This window comes from Lonchura striata, chromosome 16 (genome assembly GCF_046129695.1).
Source record: "Lonchura striata isolate bLonStr1 chromosome 16, bLonStr1.mat, whole genome shotgun sequence".
NCBI classification, from domain to species: domain Eukaryota; kingdom Metazoa; phylum Chordata; class Aves; order Passeriformes; family Estrildidae; genus Lonchura; species Lonchura striata.
In genome coordinates, this window is record NC_134618.1 from 16,653,070 (window position 1) to 16,678,669 (window position 25,600).

General features: G+C 59.0%; 4 protein-coding genes across 4 annotated transcripts; 2 read left to right on the forward strand and 2 right to left on the reverse strand.

Moving 5' to 3' along the window:
* Positions 1-211: 211 nt before the first annotated feature.
* MSRB1 (methionine sulfoxide reductase B1) lies at positions 212-2,962 on the reverse strand. Its single transcript, XM_021547652.2, has 4 exons — positions 2,861-2,962; positions 2,453-2,595; positions 1,995-2,109; positions 212-1,549 (listed from the first exon to the last, which is right to left on the reverse strand). The coding sequence occupies exons 1-4, from the start codon at positions 2,913-2,915 to the stop codon at positions 1,524-1,526; spliced, it is 339 nt and encodes a 112-aa protein (XP_021403327.1). The 5' UTR covers positions 2,916-2,962; the 3' UTR covers positions 212-1,523.
* A 675-nt stretch (positions 2,963-3,637) lies between these two features.
* LOC110479992 (testis-expressed protein 2) lies at positions 3,638-13,004 on the forward strand. The gene is made up of 13 exons (XM_077786911.1): positions 3,638-3,770; positions 6,134-6,304; positions 7,619-8,505; positions 8,592-8,792; positions 8,873-9,167; positions 9,574-9,788; positions 9,932-10,084; positions 10,180-10,279; positions 10,440-10,572; positions 10,684-10,815; positions 11,163-11,375; positions 11,651-11,771; positions 12,456-13,004. Exons 3-13 carry the CDS (start codon positions 7,630-7,632, stop codon positions 12,564-12,566), a joined length of 2,550 nt encoding a protein of 849 aa, XP_077643037.1. The 5' UTR covers positions 3,638-3,770; positions 6,134-6,304; positions 7,619-7,629; the 3' UTR covers positions 12,567-13,004.
* Positions 13,005-13,463: 459 nt separating this feature from the next.
* RPL3L (ribosomal protein L3 like) lies at positions 13,464-22,253 on the reverse strand. Its single transcript, XM_021547657.3, has 10 exons — positions 22,071-22,253; positions 20,915-21,107; positions 19,807-19,975; positions 17,919-18,054; positions 16,990-17,176; positions 15,953-16,113; positions 15,626-15,727; positions 15,452-15,547; positions 14,759-14,878; positions 13,464-13,576 (listed from the first exon to the last, which is right to left on the reverse strand). The coding sequence occupies exons 1-10, from the start codon at positions 22,071-22,073 to the stop codon at positions 13,520-13,522; spliced, it is 1,224 nt and encodes a 407-aa protein (XP_021403332.1). The 5' UTR covers positions 22,074-22,253; the 3' UTR covers positions 13,464-13,519.
* A 1,176-nt stretch (positions 22,254-23,429) lies between these two features.
* Positions 23,430-25,329, forward strand: NDUFB10 (NADH:ubiquinone oxidoreductase subunit B10). The gene is made up of 4 exons (XM_021547656.3): positions 23,430-23,639; positions 24,476-24,614; positions 24,898-25,037; positions 25,147-25,329. The coding sequence occupies exons 1-4, from the start codon at positions 23,492-23,494 to the stop codon at positions 25,242-25,244; spliced, it is 525 nt and encodes a 174-aa protein (XP_021403331.1). The 5' UTR covers positions 23,430-23,491; the 3' UTR covers positions 25,245-25,329.
* Positions 25,330-25,600: the final 271 nt, after the last annotated feature.

Here is a 25,600-nt window from a genome sequence, read left to right on the forward strand (position 1 = left end):
AGAGAAGAGAAACGTTCCCAGGGGAGCTTTGGCTCTGGCAATGCCCAGAGGCCTCCCATGCCTCAGCAACCCCCTCTGCAATGGCACAGGTGGGGAAATGGGAAGAGATTCCAGGTAAAAGCACACCCCCCCACCCCCCAGCCCTGCAGCAGGGAGCAGAGCAGGAGCCCACAGTGCTGGGATGCCATTCCCAGCGTGTTCAACCCTCCAACACAGTGAATCAGTGCTTTATTTCAACATGGAGAGGTACAAGACCTGCAGTGAGCTCCAGGGAGTGAGCTGGGCTGGCAAACCTGCCCTGGTGCCCTGGGATCCGTGGGATTGAGGGAAAACACGCGGAGGTAAAAGCCCGCGAGGTGTCCCCGAGTGCAGCTGCACCAGCAGCACAGCCCCTCTAAACCCACGGCTCAGCAAACAGCCTTTTCCCTCTTCCAGGGAAATCCTTTCCAGAGGAGGATTTGGCTCCTGGGCCAGGGAGGGAAGGCCAGGAACGAGGCACTGAATTGAGGAGGAGCAGTGTGGCAGCCCTTGGGAGCACTGAGGCAGCACAGCCACGATCCTGAGCCTGAGCGGTGCCAAGCGCAGCTCTGGGGCCCAATTCCAGCCTCCCTCCCAGCAGGGCAGAGCCAGGAGGGAGCCGAGTGCCCCTGGAATTTATTGCACAGTGCTGGATCGGGTGTAAGGCCAGGGCAGAGTCGAGGACCCCGGAGTGGAACCGTCTCTGCAGCGTGGGAGGTGGGCAGAGGGGGAAAACACCTGGATGCTGCCCAGAAAACATGTGGGACCATAAAACATCCCCGCCCCAGCACCCTGGAGGGTTTATATAGGGCAGTTCATACCATGATCCCAGCCCAGAATAGCTCCAGGGATTAGTCCTGACCCTGGCCTGGGCTAATCCTGCCTTAGTCCCTGCAAGTGGCAGCGGAGCCTCCCTGGAGTGCATCCAGTGCCTGCCTGGGCTCTGGACACTGTCAGCAGCAAACCCTCCCCGAGCTCAGCACAGGCACAGCAGCTCCTTGGATGGAGCTGGAGCAGCCCAGGGAGGAACTGGGCCAGGGAAACCGGGAGAGAACCAAGATAGGGAAAAGAGGAGAGAACCAGGATGGAGAAACCAGGAGAGAACCAGGGGAGAACCAAGATAGGGAAACCAGGACAGAACCAGGACAGGGAAACCAGGAAAGAACCAGGACAGGGAAACCAGGAAAGAACCAGGACAGGGAAACCAGGACAGAACCAGGACAGGGAAACCAGGAGAGAACCAGGACAGGGGAACCAGGGGAGAACCGTGACAGAGAAATTGAGGGGAACTGGCACAGGGAAAACAGGGGAACCCTGACAGGGAAATCAGGGAATAAAACCTTGACAGGGAAACCAAGGGGAAACCGTGACCAGGAAATCAGGGGAAAACTCGGAGCAGGAGCTTCCTCGGGGTTGCTCCTGCTGTGGGTCCTCTTGGCAGGACAGCACATCCCAAGGAGTGAAGGCAGGATTAGCCCAGGGCAGTGCCAGGTGCAGCAGCTCACTTATTTTTCTGTCAGGTCAGCTTTACCTAAAAACAGAGGAGGAGCAATCAGGGCTCGTGTTTCTTCCTCCAGAATCACCAGCCCTTTTTAAAATGGAGGTTTTGCTACACAACATCACCAGCACCACAGCCTGGCCAGCAGGACAGCAGCTCATGGCCTGGAATTCAGCCTCCTGAGGCCTTTCCTCCACAGCCTTTCCTTCCACAACTTCCCCAGGGAGTGGCCAGCAAAGCCCCCCAGTGCCAGCCCTGCCCTCGCTTTGCACCCCCAGAGAAACCCCCAAAACTCAGCCACCCCTCAAACCCACGGAGACCCGGGGTGCCGAGCTCGGGGAGCCCCGAGCTGAGCACACTGAGCCAGATTTATCCCTGGCGTTATCAGCAGGGCCAAGGCCGCCCTGCTGAAAGCAGCACAGCGCTGCCAGCCTGCATGACTCCGGGGCTGGGACAGCTGCCAAGCCACAGCCGGTACCTTTCGGGAGGAACTTCAGCGAGCTGCTGAATATTCAGAAGCGGGACTGGCCCCTCTTGGGCCCATCGTTGAGGAACTCGTGGCCCAGCCCGTTGCCACACTTGCCACACGTCACCTGGAGAAGCAAGGGGAAGGGTTGGCAGAAATCTGGTTTTGATGGAGAAGCAGCCCGGGGATGATTTTTGTTCCAGCCCGAGGGTTCGGGGGTATTTTTTGTTCCAGCCCGAGGGTTTGGGGGTATTTTCTGTTCCAGCCCGAGGTTCGGGGGGTGTTTGTTGTTCCAGCCCGAGGGTTCAGGGGTATTTTCTGTTCCAGCCCGAGGTTCGGGGAGTGTTTGTTGTTCCAGCCCGAGGTTCGGGGGTATTTTCAGTTCCAGCCCGAGGGTTCGGGGGTGTTTTCTGTTCCAGCCCGAGGTTCGGGGGTGTTTTCTGTTCCAGCCCGAGGTTGGGGATGCGCACCTTTAGGGCTCCCGGGCGCTCCTCGCGTTTGGCCACGCTGTCCCCGCGCAGGGTCTCGGTGAACGCCGGCCACGGCGACGAGTGCTCGTACTTGGCCCGGCTGGAGAAGAGCTCATGGCCACACTTGGCACACACGTAAATACCTGCGGAGGGGCCGGGTCAGCGCGGGGACACGGCACCCGCAGGGCACCCCCAGGGCAAGCAGGGGGGTGCAGGGGCAGCACCCCCACATAGAAGGATCCCCACAAGCGGCTCATCACGGAGGATTCCCCCAGCGGGACCCCCGCCCGGACCCACGGCTGGAGGATGCTCCGCAGAACGAAACCCCCCGGAACCCCCCCAGCCGCTCACCCGGCGGGTTCCGCCCCGCCGGGGATCCCCCCGGAGCCCGCGGGGAGCCCCCCTCACCCGGCTGGAAGTGGTCCTTGAACACCTCTCCCCCCAGGAAGGAGCAGAAGGACATGGCTGCGCCCGCCGCCCGGCCCGTTCCGTTCCGTTCCGTTCTGTTCCGCTGGCCCGGCCGCGCCCCCCGCCACGCCCACCCACCGGGCCACCCACCCCCGTGTCCCACCCACCGGGCCACCCCCCCCACCCGTGTCCCACCCACCGGGACACCCCCCCTTCCGTGTGTCCCACCCACCGGGCCACCCCTCCCACCACCGGGCCAGCCCCCACCCGTGTCCCACCCACCGGGCCACCCCCATGTCCCTCCCACCCCCGTGTCCCTCCCACCGGGCCACCCCCGTGTCCCTCCCCTGTCCCTCCTCCGGTCCCGCCCCAGCGGCTCCGCCCCGCCGCGCTGCGGGCCCGGCGGTGCCGGGGCGGTCCCGGGGCGGTCCCGGTACCTGGCGGAGCCCGCTCCGAACCCCCCCCCTTCATCCCCCGGGACCCCCGGCCCGGCCCGCAGCCCCGGCGGGGCGCGGGGCGGAGCGCGGAGCCGGCTCGGGGCTGCGGATGCTCCGGTACCGCCGGTGCGAGCGGGGCGGGCGCCAGCCCGGCTCTGGGCACCCGCGACCGGCAGCGGGACCGCTTTTCACCGCCGGTACCGCCACCGGAACCGGCACCGCTCCGGCCCTGCTATCCCGGCACCGGCGGCAGCGCTTGGATCCCGGCACCAGGAGCGACCGGCCTCGCTGACACCGGCACCGGCACACGGCTCGTCTTCCCCGGCACAAGGTCCGGTGTCACCGGCACCGGGACCGACCCGTTATCCTCCCGCGGCACCGGGACCGCTCCGATTCCCCGGCATTGCTCGTCCTTCTCCACCACCGGGACCGACCGACCCTTCCCCGCTCCCCGGGCCCCTCGCCCGCCGCAGGTACCGGCGCTGCGGGGCCCCGGGGCGGGCGGCGGGGCCGGGCAGCCCCCGGTTCCCCAGCAGGGCTGGGCGCGGTGGGGACCGGGGGTCCCTCGGGGCGGTGGGGATGGCACAGCAGGGACCACCGAGCCGGGGTCACCCGGGGGGATGCGGGGGCTGACCGGGGCCCGTCGTGGGCGCGGGGGGTCCCGGGGAGGAGGAGGAGGAGGAGGTGAGAGCCCGGTGTGTGGCGAGGTGAGGGCTTTGAAGGTGAACCTGGGCGGGTTCCAAAGGGGCCGAGCTGCTGCGGCTTCCTTCTCCTTCCAGAGATCAGCGCCGCAAATCCCTCCTCGTGTAGCTTATCCAAAACCTCTCGCCCGGGCTTTAAGCTCCGCTGGAAGCGGCGCCTTCCTTGGTGCAAGAGGAAAAGATCTCGGTGCCCTCCGGCCAAAACCGGGGCTCTGGCTCCGCTGCCCTGCGGCCGCAGCCACGCTTGGAGGGATGCCCGCTCCCAAACGCCAAGGGGCTGCGGGACCCGGCGTGGGGCCGGCGCTGCCCTCTGGATGCTGCCGCTCTGAATGAGGCCAGGCTCCATCCCGGGCGGGCTGAGCTCCGCTGCAGCCCCGGGGATCGATGGCAGGAGCCCGGGCAGGCGGAGGAAGGGGCTCCGCAGCGCTCGGGAGGAGGCAGGGAGGGGGATGCGCTGCTTTGAAAGCGCCTCCCGTAAGATCCACCGAGATCAGAGGAGCGGGATGTCAGGGGAAGCTCCAAATAGACTCCAGGGCCCGGCACACCTTCGGGGCGTGGATTTGCAGGCGGTGGAAGGAGCTGCGGCTGGCAGAAGCTCTCGGCAGCATCATCCATCGGGTATCTGCAATTCCTGCGGTGAGGCTGTGCCGGCGGGAATGGGATGGATGTGGGAAGGGGCTGGATCCTGCAGGGGCCACGCAGCTCAGGAGATGAGCAGAGATTGGGAACGGCTGAGACACGGGAGTGAAGCAGAGCCCTGAGAGAGGCAGGGCTGGGCTCCAGGCCTGGCATGCACAGGGTGCTGGAGGGCCTTTGGGGCTGCCTGGCTCTCAGGCATTCCAAAGCCCACCTGGCTCCTTGCTCCTCCAGCAGCGCAAAACCCGCTCCAGTATCCACCGGTAAAACCCCGGAGAAGCAGCGGTGTGATGTGGAGCTGGGAGCAGAGGATGGAGCTGGGATCCCACACGGCCCAGCCCACTGGCCAAAGTTACAAAATTCTGAGCTTGCAGAATTCCCTCAAAGCCAGCCCAGGGCTCCCTGATCCCGGGATAATGCGGAATGCTCCAGGGACAGCGTCACAGCCGGGCTCTGTCACGGTGGTTTGTGCAGATAATTGGAGAGGGATTTCCAGCTCCTTTGGCTGGGTGAGGAAAGCGCTGCTGTGGTGCCTCATCCCCCTCAGCAGCGCCACTGCCACCCTAATTAACCACAGAGGACTGAGGGAAGTTAATGAAGTTGATATTTCAATTAACTCCCTGATCCTACAACCGAAGCAAACACCAGGCAGGCGGTGCCCACCCAGGAGCTGCCACCGTGCCAGGCTGGGCCAGGCTCTGCTGCCTTGGCCATGTGAAGGAATGTTTTAGGGGAAGGCACTCCAGGGCACCAGCCCAAGCTGGGTCACAGCTCGTTCTTGTCAGGTCATGTCAAGGCCTGAATTTGAACCAAAGCCGGGAGCAAGGAGTGGAATTTTGGAGCTGGAATGCAGGGAGAGGCTCATGGATGGTCATGGCTTTGGTGTGCCCACATGCAGCGAGGGGGGACACTGTCCTGAGGGGTCTTGTGTCCCTGCCCTGCACAGATGTGACCGAGCAGGGCTGGGTGTCCCAAGCAGTGCCCAAGCAGACATCCCACTCAGCCCCAGTCCTTCTCAGGGATGTCCTGGAAGAGCTGGGATCACCCCTGAGCGCTGTTTGCTGGCACCTCCAAAGCCACCGTCACCCAGCCCACCCAGCTGCCCCCACGACAACACTTTCAAGGACCTTCATGTCTGATTTATCCTGTAAAGAGAAAAAAAATCCCCCTGATCCTGCAGGGCCACAGCCTGGGGACGAGCTGCTGGGGCACCTCCACACTCAGCACTGGCTCTCTGAAGCCTGAGGCAGCAGCAAAGGCTCCCCTGGGGCTGCACGTCCCTCTCGGGGGGCTGCTGGTCCAGCAGGACACCCAGCAGGGTCTGTCCTGCTGCCCCCACCCTCCCCAGAGGTGGCTGCAGCAGCAGCAGCAGCGTAGCCCCCACTCTACTCACCATCCCTGCCAGAGGAGAGCTCCCATACAAACCCAGGCTATTATTATCTCTGTCTTCCACCACGCTAATGGTCTCTCAGGAAACAGACTTCTTTTTTTTTTTTTAGCTTTAAAAACCCACGAGTACGGGAGCGGTGGGAACGGAGAGCTGGGCATGGTGGAGTGGAGCACGAGGAGCACCCAGGCCAGTGCTGGGGTGACACTGTCCCCCTGACCTGGCAGGGACACGGAGCAGGGACCGGCCAGGACCCTCCAAGGACCAGCCCAAGGGTGTTCTGGTAGGAGCAGCCAGGGGTGGTGGACAGTACTGGGGATACTGGACATACTGGGCATACTGGGAGTGGCTGTGATGGGCCACTGAGAGCCCTGCATGCTGAGGGGAGGTGGACAGTGCCCTGTGGTGTCAGGGGAGGGATCCCTGGGAACCACAGAACCATGGAATGCTTTGGTTTGGAAGGGATCTTAAAAACCAGCCCTGCCATGGACAGGGACACCATCCCCTCTCCAGCCCAGCTCCACTGCTTATTTCCCCTGCTCACTCCTCCTTTGGCTGTTTCGGTGGTGCCAGCAGTGCCACGGGCTGGCCAGCACCAGCCAGGCTCTGTGCCAGGGGCTGGGACCACCGGGACAATCACCGTGGATGATCTGGGGTTAACAAGTGGCTCCTGCAAAGGAGAAGCAAAGCAAGAGCTGAGATTATATAAAGGGGGCTGGAGGCAGCTGCGGCACAGGCTGTGATGAATTCCTGGCACTGAGGAGCTTTGAAGATCCAGCACGGAGCCTGAGGCAGCCCAGGGTCCCTGGGATGCATTCCTGCTGCTGCTGCAGGGCTGCTGTGAAGGGGAAGAGGGCAGGGAGGGACTGAGACCCGCTGGGAGCTGACTCAGCACGGCGGTGGCCCTGCAGAGCCCGTCCTGCAGATCCCTTGTCCCTCCCAAAATCACCTGCAGATCCCTTGTCCCTCCCAAAATCACGGAGGGGACGCGGCTCGGAGCGGGTCAGCCCATGGCTGGGGCAGGAGTGCGGCAGTGAGGGATGGCGGTGGCTGGTGGGGACAGGACAGCGCTTCCTTGGGGCCATGGAACCCCTCAGGACGCTGGAAACTTCGTGTTAGAGAAACTTCTGTCCTCTCCACGGCCAGTAAAGCCAGAGATGGCTGACTGGGCGCTGGGGGCAGCTTGGGCTGGATCCATTTTGGATTCAAGCAGTGCTCGAAGCAGGGGCCAAACCGTGAACTTTTAGAGGAGTCAGGGAGTCCTGCCCGCTGGCCCGGCAGCCCCGGGCTGGCACTGGGACCAGTGGAATATCCTGGTGCAGAAAATCCCCGTTCGGCTGCAGCCCTGGCTGGCAGCTCGGGGCTCTCGCGGCCCCGTGGCTCATTGCCTGGCCGAGCTTTGTCCTCCTTGGACAAGCAGGTTCCCACGTGCAGCCATCGAGCACACCCCACACGCCATCCCAAAGCAGGCTGGCAGGCGCCCAGCCCGGAGCGAGGGTCCCGGAGATGCCCGCGGGCGATGCCGATGGGGGCGGCAGGAGCAGAGCGGGGGATGCTCTGTGCCAGCTCCGACAGCTCCTTCCCTGCCCCTCGGCAGCGCCGCCGGCGATGCGAGCCATGGCAGAGCAGGCTGCGGTGGCAGCAGAAGCTTCTCCAGCCCTGGCACCGTGGCCGGGCTCACCTCGCCGTGGGGACATCGAGGGATCGCCCCACGCTGGCGGCACCACGGAGCACGGAGGCGGCCGGGATGGCTGCGGGCTCCTTCCCACGGCCGACGGGGACACGAAGCGTCCCCCCTCGCCCCAGGCCGGGGGGATGCTCCTGGCCGACCTCCCGCGGGTCCCCCAGCCCCGGCTGAGCCCGGCCAAGTCGCGCACGGCTCCGTCGTCGCCCAGCGTGTCGCCGTCGGAGAGCCGAGCCGCGCTGCTCCGGCTGCGCGACGCCGGGCTGGAGGAGACGCGGAGGCGGCTGTCGGAGGCCGTGCAGGAGCCCCTGAGCCGCCTGAGCCGCCTGATGGCCGAGGAGAGCGGCCCCACGGGCCGGGCCAAGGAGCCGGGGGGCAGCCCCGGGGGCAGCCGCGGGGCCGGGGCGCGCCGGGTGCGGGACTGGACGCCCTGGGAGCCCACCCTGAACTGCCGCTACGAGATCTGCTCCTACGGGGACGTGATCCAGGTGGTGGAGGTGGCGCAGAGAGACGCGGACCCGCCGCTCCCAGCGCCCGAGGAGCCGGCGGCGGCGCGGGCCGGGGGCTCCGTGCCGGGCAGAGCGCTCGCCTCCATCGCCCTCCTCGCCTACGGCTACCTGGTGCTGCCGCTGCCGCCCTACGCCGCCGGGCTCTGCGTGGGGCTGCTCTGCGGGCTGCTGCTGGGCTTCCTCGCCATCCTCCTCCTCGTGCCCAAGGCTCCGCCGGCCGCTCGGGGACCGTGGGGCCGCCTGCGCCCCAAGCTGCTCCCCGGGGAGCCGCGGGAGACGCCGCACCTCCAGGTAGGAGAGGGGCGCTCCGGGATGAGGGGCTGGAGGTGCCCGTGGTGGGCGGGGGGCAGCCGGTTCCCCGTTCCCCCTTTTCCCAGGGCTGGATGAACCAGCTGCACGTGTACGACCCCGAGCTTTTCCACCCGTCGCTCACGCACTCGGTGCTCGCCGTGCTGGACGGGGCCACCCTCAAGCTGTCCTACCCCAAGAGCAACGTCCCGCGCCGAGCCACCTTCGAGGAGGAGATCCTGGACTCCATCTTCGTCAGCCACCGCTGCTACGACCTGACCGACGCCAAGGTGAGCCCGGAGGTCGCCAGGAGCCTCCCACGGGGACCCCCCGCGCCTGGCCCGGCCTCACCCCGCTCTCGGTGCTGCAGGTCTTCCTGTGCCCCCCCAGCCTGGCCCGAAAGCGGACGTGGAACAAGAAATATCCCATCTGCGTGCTCCTCCCCGAGCCGGCCGAGGGAGAGGGCAGCGAGGAGCAGGACGCGGAGCTGCAGGGGGAGGAGGGGACCAGGAAGGTGCCGGTGGCCGGGCAGGACATCCCGGGGGACGGCAGGGACAGGTGCCTGTACCTGTTTGGGCGGACGGGGCGGGAGAAGGAGGAGTGGTACCAGCACCTCGTGCAAGCCTCCCGTGGGACAGCCAGCAGCCACGGTGACACCAGGGCAGGTGAGGGGCAGCCAGCACCGCCTCTGCTCCGGGCCAGGGCTGATCCAGGAACACAACGCCTTGGTGGGCAGCAGTGAGCATGGAGGGACATGGAGGAAGCCAAAGTGTAGCCAAGAGGGTTCAGCTGGTCAGCACAGGGTGGGTGGCACGTCACTGGCGTCATGGACAGGCGTCATGTCACCCCTTATGCCATCCTGACCGAACAGATTGGATTTTAGGAACAATTATTTCACTGAAAGGGCTGTGCAGGCCCAGGGCAGGGTGGAGTGCCCATCCCTGGAGGGAGTTAAAGCCACGTGGATGTGGCACTTGGGGACACGGGGCAATGCTGGCCCGGGCAGTGGTTGGATTGATGTCATTAGAGGGGTTTTCCAAGCGAAATGAGTCTGTGATTCCACATCCCCAGGCACGGGATGGGCTCCGCAGAGCAGCGGCAGCAGCAGCGGGGGCAGCGCTGAGGACATCCCGGCCACGGATCCCTGCAGGGATGGGTCGGGCAGCACCCAGGAGATCTACCTGGACTACAGCACCTACATGGCCCGATTCGTGCCAGCACAGGGGGCAGCCAGCCCGGAGCAGAGCCCCTCTCACGGAGCTCCGGGCAGCCCCACGCCCACAAAGGTGAGCGGGACAAAGCCAGCACCGGCAGCGGGACTGGAGGCTGATGGACCCCGCACAGAGTCTGTGGTTTGCTGGAGCAGCCAAGCCCTGGGGCAGGGGAGCCCAGGCCAGCGGGTCCTGCTGCTCACGGGGTCACCTTGTAGGGGCTGGTGGCTGCTGTCCCCCCCAGCGAGGACACGGCGAGCATGGCCTGGATGAACGCCCTGGTGGGACGCATCTTCTGGGACTTCCTCCGGGAGCAATACTGGGCAGAGCAGGTGTCCAACAAGATCCAGAAGAAGCTGAGCAAGATCAAGGTGAGAGGCAAGAGCACTGATCACTCAGGGCAGCCCTGTTCCCAAGGCCGCACATTGAGTGGTGACTGTCCCCCATGGGGGTTTCCCTCCATCAGCTCCCGTATTTCATGAACGAGCTGACACTGACAGAGCTGGACATGGGCACATCCATCCCCTCGGTGCTCAGTGCCTCCAACCCCACCATCAATGAGCAAGGTAAGAGTCCCACAGAGGCACAGGAACCCCAATCCTGGCTCCAGGATGGCTTTACCGAGCTGCCAGCCCGGACCTCAGAGCTGGGAGGGCTTGGCAGTGCACCAGCAGCTCTGAGCCCTGTGGTGCTGACCTGATCTCGCCCTGTCCCTCTCCCTGGCAGGGCTCTGGGTGGACATGGAGGTCACCTACAGCGGCTCCTTGCAGATGACGCTGGAGACGAAGATGAACCTGAGCAAGCTGGGGAAGGAGAGCTCTGCAGAGGAGAGCAGCCCTGCAGAGGCAGGCAGAGAGGGGTAAGGAATCTGTCCGTGGACGGGCTGATCCCGCTCCTCCTGCCCCAGCGAGGCGAGGCCGCTGTCCCCAGAGCAGCCCTGGGCATCGCAGTGATCTCCTGGGGCTCGCAGGGCCAGGCCACGGCTGATCCTGCTGGCAGACAGCGATGCGGAGTCGTCCAGCGCCGGCTCCTCCGACGAGGACGATGGCACCGAGCCCCTGGGAGCCCCGGGGGAGCGGCTCCCCCCGCCTGGCACCGAGGGGTAAGGGGGTGCTGGGGGGCTGTGCCAGGGGGGCACCGGGAGGGGCCGGGGATGCACGGTGCCACGTCAGCACAGGGACGTGGGGACAGTGTCCCCACTGCAGGACACACGCAGAGTGTGCTGGAGTTTAGGACATCTTTTTGGCTGCTCTAGCTGTCTCGAGACCCTGGTAAGAAGTGAAAAACAGCTGTGACTTTGATTTTAGTTTGTACAAAAGACTGCCAGCTTTATATGAAGAACGTCGTGGCAGCTTCCAAAGGGGGACTCTGTCCCCGTAGGGTGCTGTGGCAGAGGGCTGGGGGACCCCCACACCCAGCAGGGCTGAGCTGGAGCCCCTCTTGCTTTAGGCACGTCAGCGGGAACAGCACGAGCAGGAAGATCCTGCGCTTCGTGGATAAGATTGCCAAGTCCAAGTACTTCCAGAAGGCCACGGAGAACGAGTTCATCAAGAAGAAGATGGAGGAGGTGTCCAACACGCCGCTGCTGCTGACGGTGGAGGTGCAGGAGCTGGCAGGAACCCTGGCCGTGAACATCCCCCCGCCGCCGACCGACCGCGTCTGGTACCAGCCCTCCTTCCCCCACGGGCACATCCTGCTGCCAGCGCCCCTTGCTCCCTGCAAGGAGCCACCTCCAGGGATTTGGGCTCATCTTGGGCACCAGCAGCCCAAAGGGGCTCTTAGACCTCAGGCTCACTCCTCTGAGTCTGCACCCAGGCCAACACAGATCTGGGGACCCTGAGGTGTCACCTCCTCCCTAAAACCCAGCAGTGGGGCTGCCTGGGCTGTGCACATCTGTGGCAGGTGATGCTTCCTGCCTGTTTGCTTTCCCCTCACAGGTACAGCTTCCGAGTGCCCCCGAGGCTGGAGCTGAAGGTGCGCCCGAAGCTGGGCGAGAGGGAGGTGACATTCCTGCACGTCACCGAGTGGATTGAGAAGAAGCTGAAGCACGAGTTCCAGGTGCCTGGTCTACTGTCCAGGGGCTCAGCAAACCCTGCTGAGGCTTGGGCGTTGCTGCCATCGGGGAGAGTCAACCTCAATTCGGGCCAGTTGTTTCTGCAAAAAGCCAGCACCTGGTCTGGTCTGGCCAGCTTGGAGCAGTGAAGACACAGAACCCAAATAACGAGCTCAAGGGCTGAGGAAAAGTGATTTCCTCCTGTCATTTGCAGCCCTGGGCCAAGCAGGGAGGGTTTGGGGTGTCAGGCAGTCCCAGGCAGACACCCCCCAGAAGGGCTGAATCCACCTGTCCGTTCTGGTTTGGGGATGTTTGGGAGATTTGTCTTCCCAAGGGTTTGTGTTCAGCCTCTCATCTCTGCTCAAAGAGCAGAAATGTCCCCACAGATATTTTGGGCCCCCCAAAAGCCACCCATCTGGACAGTTTCAAAATGCTGGTCCCTGCTCTCTGCTGTGACCACCCTGCAGCCATTGAGGTGGCCCTCAAAGAAAAACTGTCCCTGCTTGTCCCCAGGCTGATATCCAGAGCTGGGACCCTCCTGGGGCTGCTGCTGTGGGGGTGGGAGCCCAGAACCTGCAGGTCACAGCCCCAGTCCCTGACCTGGCTGTGGCTCCTGCCAGGCCACCTCCAGGCACTGTCTCCGTGGTGTTCAAAGCCACTGATTTGTTATTCTGGATTCTTCTTTGTAGAAAATTTTGGTGATGCCAAACATGGACGACCTCATCATTCCCATCATGCGCTCTGGCCTGGATCCTTGGCCACCCCAGGACCTGCCAGCCACGGGGGACAGGAGGCTCTGAAGCACAACCCCAGGGGCAGGGACACTGCCCAGAGCTCAGGGACCTCGCTGGGACATGGGGACAGCCAGGGCCTGGCCACTGACTGCATCCAGGGCTGTGCCTGGATTCATCCTCATCCTCTGCTTCTGCAGATGAGCCTCCTCAAATCCTGCAAGCACACGTTCAGGGCACAGCCAGGCTGCTGGAGACCCAGGAATTCCACGGCCATGCTCCAGGACTCCTGGTCAAGCAGGCAGCTCTGGACAGTGGAGGGCTGGGCTTCCCACTGTCTGCTTCCACAGAGGGTGCAGGACACCTGGGTCATGGCACCGGAGGAGTTGGGATCATCGCTGATCCAAAATTCCAGCTCTGGGGCATCCCCCCTCCCCACAGGCAGCTGGGCTGCAAGGAAAGCATGGGTGGGAAAGGATCCCAGGTGAATAAATCCATCGCTGCCCAGCCCTGCCTAGCAGCCCTCTTGTTGTGCAGAAATTCCCACCACTGCTGAGGGTTCCAGCCAGGGTCAGGGGGCTTTGAGCAGGGAGGAGCCCCCGGTTGCACCTCCAGCTTGGCAAAAGCAGTGCTGGAGGTGTGTGGGAGAGGCACTGAGGGGAGCCTGGGCAGAGGCAGGGCATGGGCAGCCCCAGTATTCCCAGTGGGCACTGGTGCAGAAGTGTTGGAATGTGCTCTGCTCTCTGCTGGATGAGAGGGAGACGAGACTTCGTGGTGATTTGGGTGAGAGGGAAAAATTCACTGGGTGAAGGAAAGGGAAGATCCAGAGGGCAGAGCAGGCACTTTGCTGTCCCAGTCAGTCCCTGCCCATGTGGGCCAGTCCCAAATGCCACTTTTCCCATCCCCACCTGCTGAGGAGCCTGAGAAGAGGCAAGAGACCCTTGCAGAAGGAGAGAGGAGCAGGCATGGCTTGGAGCCCCTTTATTGCAAGTGCCCAGTCAGGCAGCCTTGGATCTCTGTCCTTAGGGCTCTTCCTGCACACCTGGCTTCTCCTTCACCAAATGTTTCTTCTGGGGGCCCTGGAAGAGAGCAGAGAGGAGAGTTTGGATTTAGGGACACACAGACCTGGTCTGCATGATTGTGTCAGGGCTGTGGCAACCAGAAAGTCAGCTCAGGCCAGCAGCTGAAAAATGGGGTTATCCCACAGCAAATCAATCCTATGGGAGCAAGTGGCAGGAAATACTCATGTCCCTCAACTTCCAGACAAATGTGATGTTTTACCAGAGAATCCAAGGGGGGAAATGGCAAAGAAAAGAGCTGCACCCAGGTCAAACCTCCTCCTGTCACCGAGCTCCTTGTCACAGCAGCTCAGGGCTGGCAGTGACACAACAGGCTCTGACACTGAGCTGAAGGAAATCAGCTTAACCTCTAAAGAGCTCTGCAAAGGCAGTGCCTAACCAATCCCCCTGCCAGCTCTAAGGAGGCTTAAGCAGCTTCACATGGCATTTCTGGCTGACAGGCCACATCCAGACCCAGTTTATGTCTGCGTGGGACCCAGGCAGTTGTTTCTTTCCCTCTCCTTCTCCCTCTCCTGGTTTACTCAGTGCTTCCTCCTCTTCAGACTCAGACTCGCACCAGCCTGGGTGAAGGCTGCAAAACTATTCAGGGAACTGCTGTGTTTGGATTATTTAATTATATTAATTTTTGCCCTGGATTTAAGAAAAACACACTGCTTGGCCTTCTTGAAAGCTTCTGACAAAAGCAGCACAAATTTGCATCTGAATTTGACCCAAACTGTCTTTCTTCTGAGAACATTAAAGCTATAAATCATTCCAAACAAATCAAAGCAGTGCACAATTCCAAGTGAAAGGCACCATATGGCCAAGACAGTGCCTGCCAAGTTAACTGCTTGTTTAAAACTTCCCGTGGTGAATGGGAACTGGTTGCCCATATGGTCTTTTATTTGCTGGTTGAGTTGTCTTGGATCACTCACACAACCATCCTCTTCTTCCTTAGCACCATTTCTGCTGTGTGAACTGAGCTCATGGCTGCCTTTAGGCAAGAGAGTCTCAGACATTCACTTGGCTGTTGTATTGAGGAACAGATCAGAGAATCACGGAATCACAGAATCCTGGGATGGTTTGGGTCGGAAGGGACATAAACTCATCCAGTTCCACCTCCCTGCCCATGGAGGATGCTTGCTTGGAGTCAGTCAGTTGCTGAACCCCCCTGATGAGCTGGAGGCAGCCCAAGGAACTCACCATGAAAGCTCTCTTCTCCTGAGCTGTCTGGAAACGGCCGTGGCCGAATTTGGAAGTGGTGTCAATGAATTTGAGCTCGATGGCTTCATGGGCCCGGCGGCTCGTGTGCACCAGGAGGGACTGGGAAAGAACAGCCACAACATCAGGAGAATCCCCACAGACAGTAAGGACAGCTGGTCTCAGGCAAGCAGGGTTGGAATATCCTCTAAAGAAATATCTCCTCAAAAATCTGTGTTCTCAGAGCAACACCCTGGTGCTCAGGTGGTGGAGAGCTTACAGAGATGCTCTTTCATCAGCATTTCACAGAATCACAGAATCACAGAATCACAGAATCACAGAATCACAGAATCAACCAGGCTGGGAAATACCTCCAAGATCACCAGGTCCAACCCATGACCTGACCTTGTCACCCAGACCATGGCACTGAGTGCCACATCCAGCCTGTCCTTAAACACCAGTGACTCCACCACCACGTCCCTGGGCAGCCATTCCAATGTCCAGTCACCTTTCTGTGACAACCCAAGGTTTCATTCTGAAATGAACCACAGCCCTCAGAGCTCTGAAGCTCTCCATCTCCATCCACCTGCTGACACTGCACCAAGGAGCCGCCCAGTGCCCCTGCCCAGCACTTGGAGGGTTCTCCATGTGGGGAATGTGCTCCTGGGGAGCTGCAGCCCAGCCTGGTGCTCTCACCTTGCGGAGGGTGAGCACGCGCTTCCTGGTGCCCACCACGCAGCCCTTCAGCATGAGGAAGTCGTTGTTGACCTCCCCGTAGTGAGGGAACCCACCCTGTGGGGAGAGCAGAGGGGTTGGTGGGCAGGAGAGCTGGCTGGGAGGGTCACAGCCCTGTCAGCCCTCAGCCCTCACCAGAGGCGTGATGGTCTTCTCGGTGATGTCGTAGTTCGTCGAGGCGTTGTTCCTCACCACTTTGCCATCCTCCACGTGGATCCCGTGGCCAATGCGGTAAATCTGGGAACACACAGGCAGCGGAGATGGAGACTCTCCTGCCCCTTGCTGAGGAGCTTCACGGGGTGGCAGAATCCCCCCACAGAATCCCCTCAAGCAGCGGAAAAGCACCAGGAAAGACATGGAGATGTCCAGGGAAACACCCAGGAGGATGCGGGGAGCTGCGGGCACCGTGGGAAGGAGGATGGTGACAGGATGGGAGGCCTGAGGGAACCCCCTGGGCCACACCTTCTTGTTGATCTCGGTGCGGTGGTGGTAGCCCTTCTGGCCAGCCCGGGCGATGGAGTAGCCCACGCGGGCCGGGTGCCAGGCCCCGATGCAGGCCACCTTCCGCAGGCCCTTGTGTGTCTTCCTGGGCAGCTTCTTGGTGTGCCAGCGGCTGGTCACCCCTGGGAGCGTGGGAACAGAGGGCAGGGTCAGCAGGGAGGGGCTGGGGGAGGACAGTCCCATGGCTCTCCTGAGGGACAGTCCCATGGCTCTCCTGAAGGACAATCCCACCACTCTCCTGAGGGACAGTCCCACCACTCTCCTGAGGGACAGTCCCACCACTCTCCCGAGGGACAGTCCCATGGCTCTCCTGAAGGACAATCCCACCACTCTCCTGAGGGACAGTCCCACCACTCTCCTGAGGGACAATCCCACAGCTGTCCTGAAGGACATTCCCATGGCTCTCCTGAGGGACAGGCCCATCATTCTCCTTTAGGACAGCCCCATGGCTCTCCTGCAGTTCTCAGAGGAGTTCTCCTGCAGTGCTGGGAGGAGATCAGGAGCTGTTCTCACTGCCAGGGCTCTGATCAGACAAGGAGGTGTTCCACGCACACACCCAGGGACACCCACACCCCTGCACATGTGGGGTTTGTGAGACATTCACACCATCACAGGATGGTTTGGATTGGAAGGGACCATAAAGACCATCCAGTTCCAAGCCCTGCCATGGACAGGAAAACCTCCCATTAGAGCTGGTTGCTCTGAGCCTCCTGGGAGGAGGCCTTCACTGGCCTTAATCTCAGGGCAAATCTTCCCACCAGAGGTCATTTTGTCAGCTCCTCTGTAGCTACATCAGGGGTGCCCCTGTTGAATTTTTCCCTTGCTGGAATCCCTGAGATTAAGGAAACTGAGCCCTGACACAATAGAACTGGATATCATGCTCAAGATCCTGAGGCTTTTTTGCCCTCTACAAAAAGGGGTTCTCAGCGTGGTGAACACTGTCCTACCCCAAAACCACCCGATGGGCAGAGCCACGTGAGAAGGACAAACCCCTGCACCTTTCATGCCGTGCCCCTTGGTGACGCCGATGACATCGATCATCTCGTTCTGGCTGAAGACACTGTGCACAGAGATCTGCTTCTCCAGTCTCTCCCGGACCCAGTCAACCTTCTCAGCCACTGTCCCCCCGTTCAGCTGGATCTCCATGATGTGGGCCTTCTTCTGCCTCAGTGGGAGCAGCCTCATCTACAGCACACAGTGCTTTAGGGTGGCATGTGGCCCCTCACCCCACAGACAGGAGGGTGCAGCAGGGCTGGGTCACTCACAGTTTGTGAGGGGCACAGGGGTGAGCAGAGCCACTGCTTCACCTCTCTGCCACTGTCACCCCCTTTCAAAGCAGCCCTGGGTCAGCAGCTCTTTGTATCTGGGACTTTATGGGGCCAACTCCTTGTCCTTGAGCCCAGAGACCCTGTCTGGCCTTGAGCCAACGTAGCTCTCTCCCCCAGACCCCAAATCAGCCCTTAAATCCAGGGATTTGCATTAAAATGTGTATCCAGCAATCAGCATCTGGCAAAACTGTGCCTGCCCGTGGGGTTATTTTTGCCCAAACCATTTGACACCAGTTGCTAATTTGAGGTGATCATGAGGTCCGAGGTGCCTTGCTGACACAGGGCTCAGGACCTGCCCAGGCTCTGCCCTCCTCCTGCTCTCCTCCATGGGGTGTGTGTGCTCCCATTGGGATGTGGGGGCTCCCCTGTGCTCCCAAACCACAGCATCCATGGCAGCCCCAGAGCAGGAGCTCTGGGAGGGCACTGAGAGTCAGGAGGCAGCTGGAAAGGTCAGCCAGCACCTCCCATCACCATCTGAGAGAGACTCTGCTCCCTCAGCCTCTGTGACCCCACCAAAACACCCCCTGATCCCATTCCCAGGCCCTTCAGAGCTGAGGAAGCCCCCGAGCCCCCTGCCCATGCCAGGGGGAGGCTCTGACCTGGGTGTGCATAATGACACGGATGACCTTGCAATACTTCTTCATGGCTGCAAAATCCTTCTCCAGCTGCCTTTTCCCAGCCTCATCCTGCCATTTTTTGCAGTACTTGGTGAACGCCTTCTTCTTGCTCTTGTGCCTAAGGACAGAAGTGGTTTAACACCCGTCAGAGCTACTAAAGAGCTTGTGACAGCGCAGAGAGGGGACAGGTCACCTTGACAGCCACCTCCTGGCAGGCACAAGGAACCTGTGGATACCTGAGCCTCACCTGACTGCCAGGACCTTGAGGTGGGAAGAGGGAGGTGGATATTGAGCCGTGAAAAGGGCTCCTTCAAGGGTAATTCAAACCTTTCTGCATGAGGAATGCAGTTGTCTCGCACTGACTGACTCAGGCGCCAAATCCGAGGCGGGAGGAAGGAGGGATGGAGAGGCTTGGGGTGGGAGGGTGTCAGGAGATTCCTGCAGCCGGGAAACCACAAAGGCATTTACCTGGGGGTACCTGAGCCTCCCCTGCCTGCCGAGGGATTCGGCTGGGGAGAGGGATGAGCCCTGAAAAAGGCTGACAGGAGAAAACAGGGATCGGAGCTGTGTGCTGGGTGGGTCTCCATGGCGCTATACAGGAGACACAATTCCTACAGCGGGGAAATTCCTGTTCCCACTTCCCTCTCTGCTGAGGGGTGTTGGTATTTATGAGGGCCAGGGGGCACATTCTGCATTAATTTTTCCCCTGGCAAATCTGGTTTCAGTCCAACCCCCAAAAAACCAAAAAAAAAAACCCCAACCCCCCCCCCCAAAAAAAAACCCAAACCAAAACAAAAACAAAATACAAAACAAAAACAAAACAAAACAAAACAAAACAAAACAAAGAAACCCAAAAGAAAACCAAAAAAAACACAAAACAAATCAAGGATTCCAGTGATCTGGGGAGCCGAGGAGCCCGAGCTACACGAGGGAAAAAGAACCTGCCATACGATGTTGTGGAGAGAGCTACCTTGGCTCGCCTATTAGAATAAATTTACATATGCAAACGCTCCTCCCCAGCATCGCGCTGTGTGCAGTGTCCCTGTGCATGACTAAATAGGCAGCAGTTTCACTCCGCAGGAGCTGAGCTGTTCGAGCATCCCGGAGATGCTGTGGAATTCCTGCCAGACATCCCTCACAGGCCCCTACTCTGGGGAATCCCAGGATCACTGATGTGAAAAATGCTTATTTTATGATTGGCTTTTCGCAAATGTTACAATAAATATCATATGCGTAATGTTAGAAAGTTGTGCTATATTAATTCTCTGAAGTAATATATTAAATATAGTTTTAAAATAGAAACTATATATGTAAAGAGTTTTTTAAGAATAAAGTACACGCTTCAAAGAACACCTAAATCTTCAAAAGAAGAAAAATTTATGATTTTCGTATCAAAAAAACACTAATTTCTTCAAACCTTACTCAAACTCAAAGTGCCATAAAGATTAAAAGAAACAATTGACATACAACAAATGAAGTTTCTTTTTTTAAATAAAATCTATACATAACCATAAAAATATATAAGTGTACATCAGTATATTAACAAACTATATTTTTCATAACTTAATATCCAAAAACATTCAAACATCCATAATTCTTTACTTTTTATTATCTTATAATTATCCTAACTCTAAATTTTATTACTCTAATTACATCACTATTTTTATAACTGTTTTATTATTATTAAACTTTAAAAATTTTAAAAACCAAATAATTAACGTTTTTCACAACTGAGGTTGGAAAAGCCCTCCCAGATCATCGAGTCCGACCTGTGACTGATCCCCACCTTGTCCCCCACGGGTGCCTTGGACACTCCACCACCTCCCTGGGCAGCCCCGGTGTTGGATGAGCTTTTTTTGGGAGCACGTACCAGTTCTTGTAGAAGCGCCGCCGGCACTCGTCGCTGATGTGCTCAGCAAAAACAGTCTTGAAATTCCTCAAGCCCTTGGGTGTCTCGATGTAGCCCACGACCCCCACCACCACCATCGGCGGGGTCTCGATGATGGTCACGGCCTCCACCTCCTCCCGCTTGGAGATCTCTGCAGGGCAGCAAAGGGACGTGGTGCTCACCCTGTGGGGATCCAGAGCTTCCCTCTGGCTGCCCTGGGACCCTGGCAGGGGTCAGGAACCCATGGACAGAGATCACAGACAGGCTCTACAGAGCCCCCAGAGACACTGGCTGTGATCTCTGCCCATGGAAAAGAGTTTTCAATCTTAGGATGAATTACCAGCTCTGAGGGTTTGATATCAGTAATAATTAAGTGTGGCACGGGTGCAAAAGTAAAATTTTAGGATTCTAGATGAGGGGTCCAAAGGGACAAGCTGGAGGAAATTGGGTGTGCCTTGTCCTTTTTCTCCTTCTTCATGCCCTCCATGTCTCACTGTGGTGTTGGCATTTTTCTGTTGGTTCAGGCTGGGGACACACTGTCCAACGTAGGTGACAGATATTGGCACGTTCTTGTAAATCCAGCCCAGGGAGTTTCTGGTATTGAATGTTTGTCACATCCCACTGAGGGCAGAGCCCCACACGCTGCCCTGCAGGACAGAGCTGGGCAGGGCAGCAGAACATGTGAGAGATAAACAGAATAAACAACCTTGGAACCAGCACAGACCAATTATGGCTTCTGCTTTGGCAACAGGGCAGAAAAACAGAGACTTTCTACAATCTCAGAATCATCAATACCTCAGATTCTGACACGGCATCATCTGGGATCATTCCCTGCAGGATTCCCACTGCCACAGAGAGCGCTGGGGGCAAGGCCAACGTTTGATCTCAGCCAGCCCCAGCCTTCCCACCTCCCAAACCACCACCCACCACCCCAGCGTGCAGAATTCCACACTAGCCCATGCCGAGCTGGCCTTTGACCATCCAAGGTGTGCACAGCCAGGATTTAACCTAGAACCGTGGGCTCCACCACCCCTTTCCCAAGGAGCCTATTCCCCCCTCGTGGACGTGGCCCCTGCAAGCCAAGCCTTACTGAGCCCGGGCCGGTGCACCTCGCGCACGGTGTGGGTCATGCCAGCCTTGTAGCCCAGGAAAGCTGTCAGGTGGACTGGTTTGCTGGGGTCATCCTTGGGCCAGGCCTTCACCTTGCCCCGGTGCCGGCGGCTCCGCTTGTGGGGCAGGAAGCCCAGGTGGCCGTGCCTGGGAGCGGAGAACTTGCGGTGGGACTGCGGAGGGGAAGCACAAAATGGGGAGAAGGGAAAGATGACAAAAACGCAACAAAAAATCCTTCCCCCCTTCAGATGGGAATGTCACAGAGATTCCGGGCTCTTCCCTGAGTTGTAACAGGGCAGGATTTTGGTCAAACTTTTGTCATGTACATGGAGAAAAGGCATAGAATAGTGGAATGGTTTGGGGTGGAAGGGATCTTAGAGCCCATCCAGTGCCACCCTGCCATGGCAGGGACACCTCCCACTGTCCCAGACTTCTCCAAACCCTGCCCAGCCTGGCCTTGGGCACTGCCAGGGATCCAGGAAGAGCCACAGCTTCTCTGGGCACCCTGTGCCAGGGCCTGCCCACCCTCACCAGGAAAACATTTCTTCCTAGCACCCATTCTAAATGTACTCTCTGCCGGTGTGAACTTACTAAATTTCTGGACAATTGATGCCACTGAAATAAAAAAACTTTACATAATCTCCCTCCTTCAGCTTCTTCTGAAGGATTTTGAAGGAGAAGTACATTCTTTACTATGTCTGTTCTTCTGTGCTCTTAATTATAACAATTTATTTTGTATCCTGTAGCACCAAAAAGGCCTGCATGGAATTCCTGGGCTTGATGTCATGGAGGCAAATGGCACAAAACAAGCACATCCAAGGATCGGGAAAACAGGGGAAAGGATGCCCAAATAACAGGAGCATGCACAGGTTCTAAAGGCACCTTGAAAGCCAGATGAGAAGAGATACACACATAAACCTCAACCACAAGCAGCAAAGGGTTAGTCCTGCACCCCACTGCAGCTCCTTCCTAGCTCAGATCGGTCCCAGCGCCCGGCTGCACTTTCCACCAAGCTCCTTTTCCAGCCTGAGTGGAACTCTGAGGGTTCTGACCCCATCGCTGGCACCACCAGGAGCACAACCCAGCCCTGCTCGCCGACCCTCGCACACAAGCGGCTCCAGCAGAGCTGTACCGACCATGGGACGTCTTCAGCCCGGGGCAGCAGCAGAGAGAGGCTGCCAGGGAGTGCCTCCCCAGAGTAATACTTAAGATGGGTATGGGTCTGAAGACACAAATTTAGCCACTCGCTTCACCCGCTGCGATATTCATTTCATTCCTGGCAGGTTGGACACGACAGTTGTGGTGTGATAAAAGGTCACTTGCTGCTGGCTCAGTTTACGCTTCTCCCTCCTGAACAGCTCTAATGTGAAAGGCAGGAATTAGGGCAGTTTTCCGAATTAGGGCAGTTTTCAAAAGGGTATCACACACCCAGAGATGTGAACGCCTGCACCAGGTATCCCCAGCACAGGCTGAGAGTCTCTCTGTCAGCCCAGGATTGTGATCCTGACTGGAAAAGAGATGGAGGCAATACATCTCGGAATCTAATGTGAATGGCAGGAATTAGGGCAGTTTTCCGAATTAGGGCAGTTTCCAAAAGGGTATCACACACCCAGAGATGTGAACACCTGCACCAGGTACCCCCAGCACAGGCTGAGAGTGTCTCTGTCAGCCCAGGATTGTGATCCTGACTGGAAAAGAGATGGAGGCAATACATCTCGGAATCTAATGTGAATGGCAGGAATTAGGGCAGTTTTCCGAATTAGGGCAGTTTCCAAAAGGGTATCACACACCCAGAGATGTGAACACCTGCACCAGGTACCCCCAGCACAGGCTGAGAATCGCTCTGTCCGTGTCTGTGGGGTTTTTTTAAAGGAATGAGATTCTCACTTAGAGATTAGAGTCACAGAGCATGTAAATCTTCCAAAGAAGAATTTATGGTTTTCTTATCAGAAGAAGCTAATTTCTTCAGGCCTTGCTCGAACTCTAAGATACCGTGGGGATTAAAAGAAGCAGTTGAAATATAACAGCTTCTTGTTTTAAATAGAATATATGCATAGCCATGAAGTATGTATGAATATGCAACAGTGTGTTGTTTTAAAGGTTATTCCTTTGTTCACAAGGCATGATGCCGGGGCTTAAATGCCCGAGAACATCTGGACCTCCGTAATTCTTTGCCTTTTATTGTCTTGTAATTGTCCTAACCCTAAATTTTTATTACTTTAATTGTACTACTATTTTCATAACAATTTTATTATCTTCAAATTTTTAAAATTTTATAAAAACCAGGCGCTTTTCACAAGCAGGGAAGGGACAGTCAGGACAAGATGCGGTTTCTCCAACCCGCCCCATGGCGGGCTCCCCTCACGGCGGAGAGACTACAACTCCCGGCGTGCCCCGGGGCCGCAGCCGGATTCCCGCGTTGACACCGCCCTCAGGGGCCGCCGCCATCTTCCCGGAGAAGGTACTACAACTCCCGGCGTGCCCCGGGGCCGCCGCCGGGTTCCCGGGCTCCCGGTCCCCTCAGGGGTCGCCGCCATCTTCCCCCGCCGCCGCCGCCATGCCGGAGGATCACGACTGGGAGGCGTACAAGGTGCCGCCGACCCGCACCCCCGTCTCCGAGAGGGCAACGTCGGTGCCCAATCCCATCGATTACTTCCAGACCGCCTTCCACTATGTCCTCGACGCGCCCGTCACCTTCATCCGAGGTACCGGCGGGGTGAGATAACCTCCGTCCCACCCGCGGCTCCCTCCCACCCGCGGCTGCCGCCCTGTGGGAGTTGAGCGGGGACGGGGACACCGGGCTGGGCACACCGGGGCTCGGGGCAAAGGCGTGAGGACACGGGCATCTGGGCAGGCAGAGGGCACGCACAAGGACACAGCGACACCGGTGCTGACAGCGACAGCACGGGCAGAGGGACGGGACAGGAGGACAGAGGGACACTGGGACAGAGGGACACTGGTCCTGACAGCGATAGCACGGGCAGAGGGACGGGACACTGGGACAAACGGACATGGCACATTGACCACAACACAGCATGGACGTAGGGACATAGACACAGGGACATGAGACACAACATGTAGACGGGCAGACATGGACAGGGGACACACAGAACACAGCACGGACACAGGGATTCCCACTGCCACAGAGAGATGGGACACACAGAACACAGACAGGAACACAGCTTGGATAGTAGGACCGACACAGGGACATGGGACACTGCACAGACACGGGACACAGACAAGAACACAGTATTGGTAGTGGGACAGAGACATGAGGCAGCACGGACAGATACGGGGACATCAGGACACAGCTCAGACACTGACACATACAGGGACAGTTCAGACACTGGCAGAGGTGCAGGGGACGCAGGGACACAGTAGCAGTGTGGACAGGACATGGGACACAGCACAGAGCAGCAGGCACACAGATGGGCATGAGCCGGGCACAGTGTGGACCCGCTGCTGCTGCCGGGGAAGGTGGCACTGGGCAGTGCCAGCGCTCAGAGCTGGGCTGGGCTGTGTGACCGGGCTGTCCCTGCAGGCTGGATCGAGCGGTGGCAGAACAAGGACAAGTTCTACTACTACCACCAGAAGTTCCGCCGTGTGCCTGACCTGAGCCAGTGCCTGGAGGGTGACTACCTGTGCTACTACGAGGCTGAGGCGCAGTGGAGGAGGGACAGGTATGGCCGCCCCTGGACTGTCCCCAGGCGAGGCCACAGCAGAGCACACAGCTCTGGGACCTGCAGCGTTTTGGTGGATGCTGGGGTGCTGAGGCAGCACCTCCAGCCCTCCCCATTAAACATAGTGTCCTGCTGTCCCTGCAGCACATCTGGGCATGGTGGCATTAGGGACCAGGACGCCGACAATCCCAGGGCTGACGTGCCACAGGGTGTCCTCACCCCTGGGTTCAGCTTTTCTGTTGTCTCGTGGCTGCTGTTCCATCCCTCGCCATCTTTCCTGCAGGATGGTTGATCAGGAAATCGTGGAAATAATCCGGGAAAGGATGGCTGCGTGCAAGCAGAGGGAAGGGCCAAACCAGTTCCAGAACTGTGCCAAGGAGATGGAGCTGCTGGCACAGGTCACCAAGGCCTACCAGGACAGATGTGAGTGTGGCAGCAGCACACAGGGCAAGGGCTCCAAAGCCAGGGAAGGGGCTCTGAAACACACAGGGCTTGTGTGAGGCACTGCTCAGGCATCTCCTGTCTTTTCCAGACGGTGATCTGGGTTACCATGGCAATGCACGGACATGCCTGATGAAGCAGAAGCACAGGATGATGGAGGAGAGGAAAGCAGCACAAGAAAATCAGTAAAGCTACAACAGTTCCTCTCTCCATGGTGCTGGTAGCCCAGTGCATGCTGCTTCCTTGGCCTGCACAATAAACAGACATCTGTACAGCTGGGCTCTGTATTCATTCTTTGCAGAGCTCTGCAAGCCCTCAGCTCCACGCACACTGTTGGAGCTTGCCCTCTGGACCTTTTCCTTTCCTCCATGAGCCTCCAGAACATTCCATGTGCTGCTCTGCCCTGGCTCTGAATCCCCTCAGTCCCAGTAAAGGCCAGGCTGGACAGAGCAGCATTCAGTGGAAGGTGTCCCATGGCAGGAGCTGGAATTGGGTGAGCTTCCAGGTCCTTTCCAACCGCCCCATTCCATGGTCTAACCCAGCTG

What these genes read in the sequence shown, in the direction of transcription:
- RPL3L (XM_021547657.3), bottom strand. An exon ending in CAAGGGGCACGGCATGAAAG is followed by an intron (nt 16,114 to 16,989) that starts GTGCAGGGGTTT and finishes CCACGCTCCCAG; the next exon opens with GGGTGACCAGCCGCTGGCAC. An exon ending in AGGAGAAGAGAGCTTTCATG is followed by an intron (nt 13,577 to 14,758) that starts GTGAGTTCCTTG and finishes GCTCTCTTCCAG; the next exon opens with GGCCCCCAGAAGAAACATTT.
- LOC110479992 (XM_077786911.1), top strand. Translation starts at nt 7,630, where the DNA reads ATGCGAGCCATGGCAGAGCAGGCTGCGGTGGCAGCAGAAGCTTCTCCA. An exon ending in GGGAGACGCCGCACCTCCAG is followed by an intron (nt 8,506 to 8,591) that starts GTAGGAGAGGGG and finishes CCCTTTTCCCAG; the next exon opens with GGCTGGATGAACCAGCTGCA. An exon ending in CCCCCGCCTGGCACCGAGGG is followed by an intron (nt 10,816 to 11,162) that starts GTAAGGGGGTGC and finishes CTCTTGCTTTAG; the next exon opens with GCACGTCAGCGGGAACAGCA.
- NDUFB10 (XM_021547656.3), top strand. Translation starts at nt 23,492, where the DNA reads ATGCCGGAGGATCACGACTGGGAGGCGTACAAGGTGCCGCCGACCCGC. An exon ending in GCGCAGTGGAGGAGGGACAG is followed by an intron (nt 24,615 to 24,897) that starts GTATGGCCGCCC and finishes TCTTTCCTGCAG; the next exon opens with GATGGTTGATCAGGAAATCG. An exon ending in CAAGGCCTACCAGGACAGAT is followed by an intron (nt 25,038 to 25,146) that starts GTGAGTGTGGCA and finishes TGTCTTTTCCAG; the next exon opens with ACGGTGATCTGGGTTACCAT.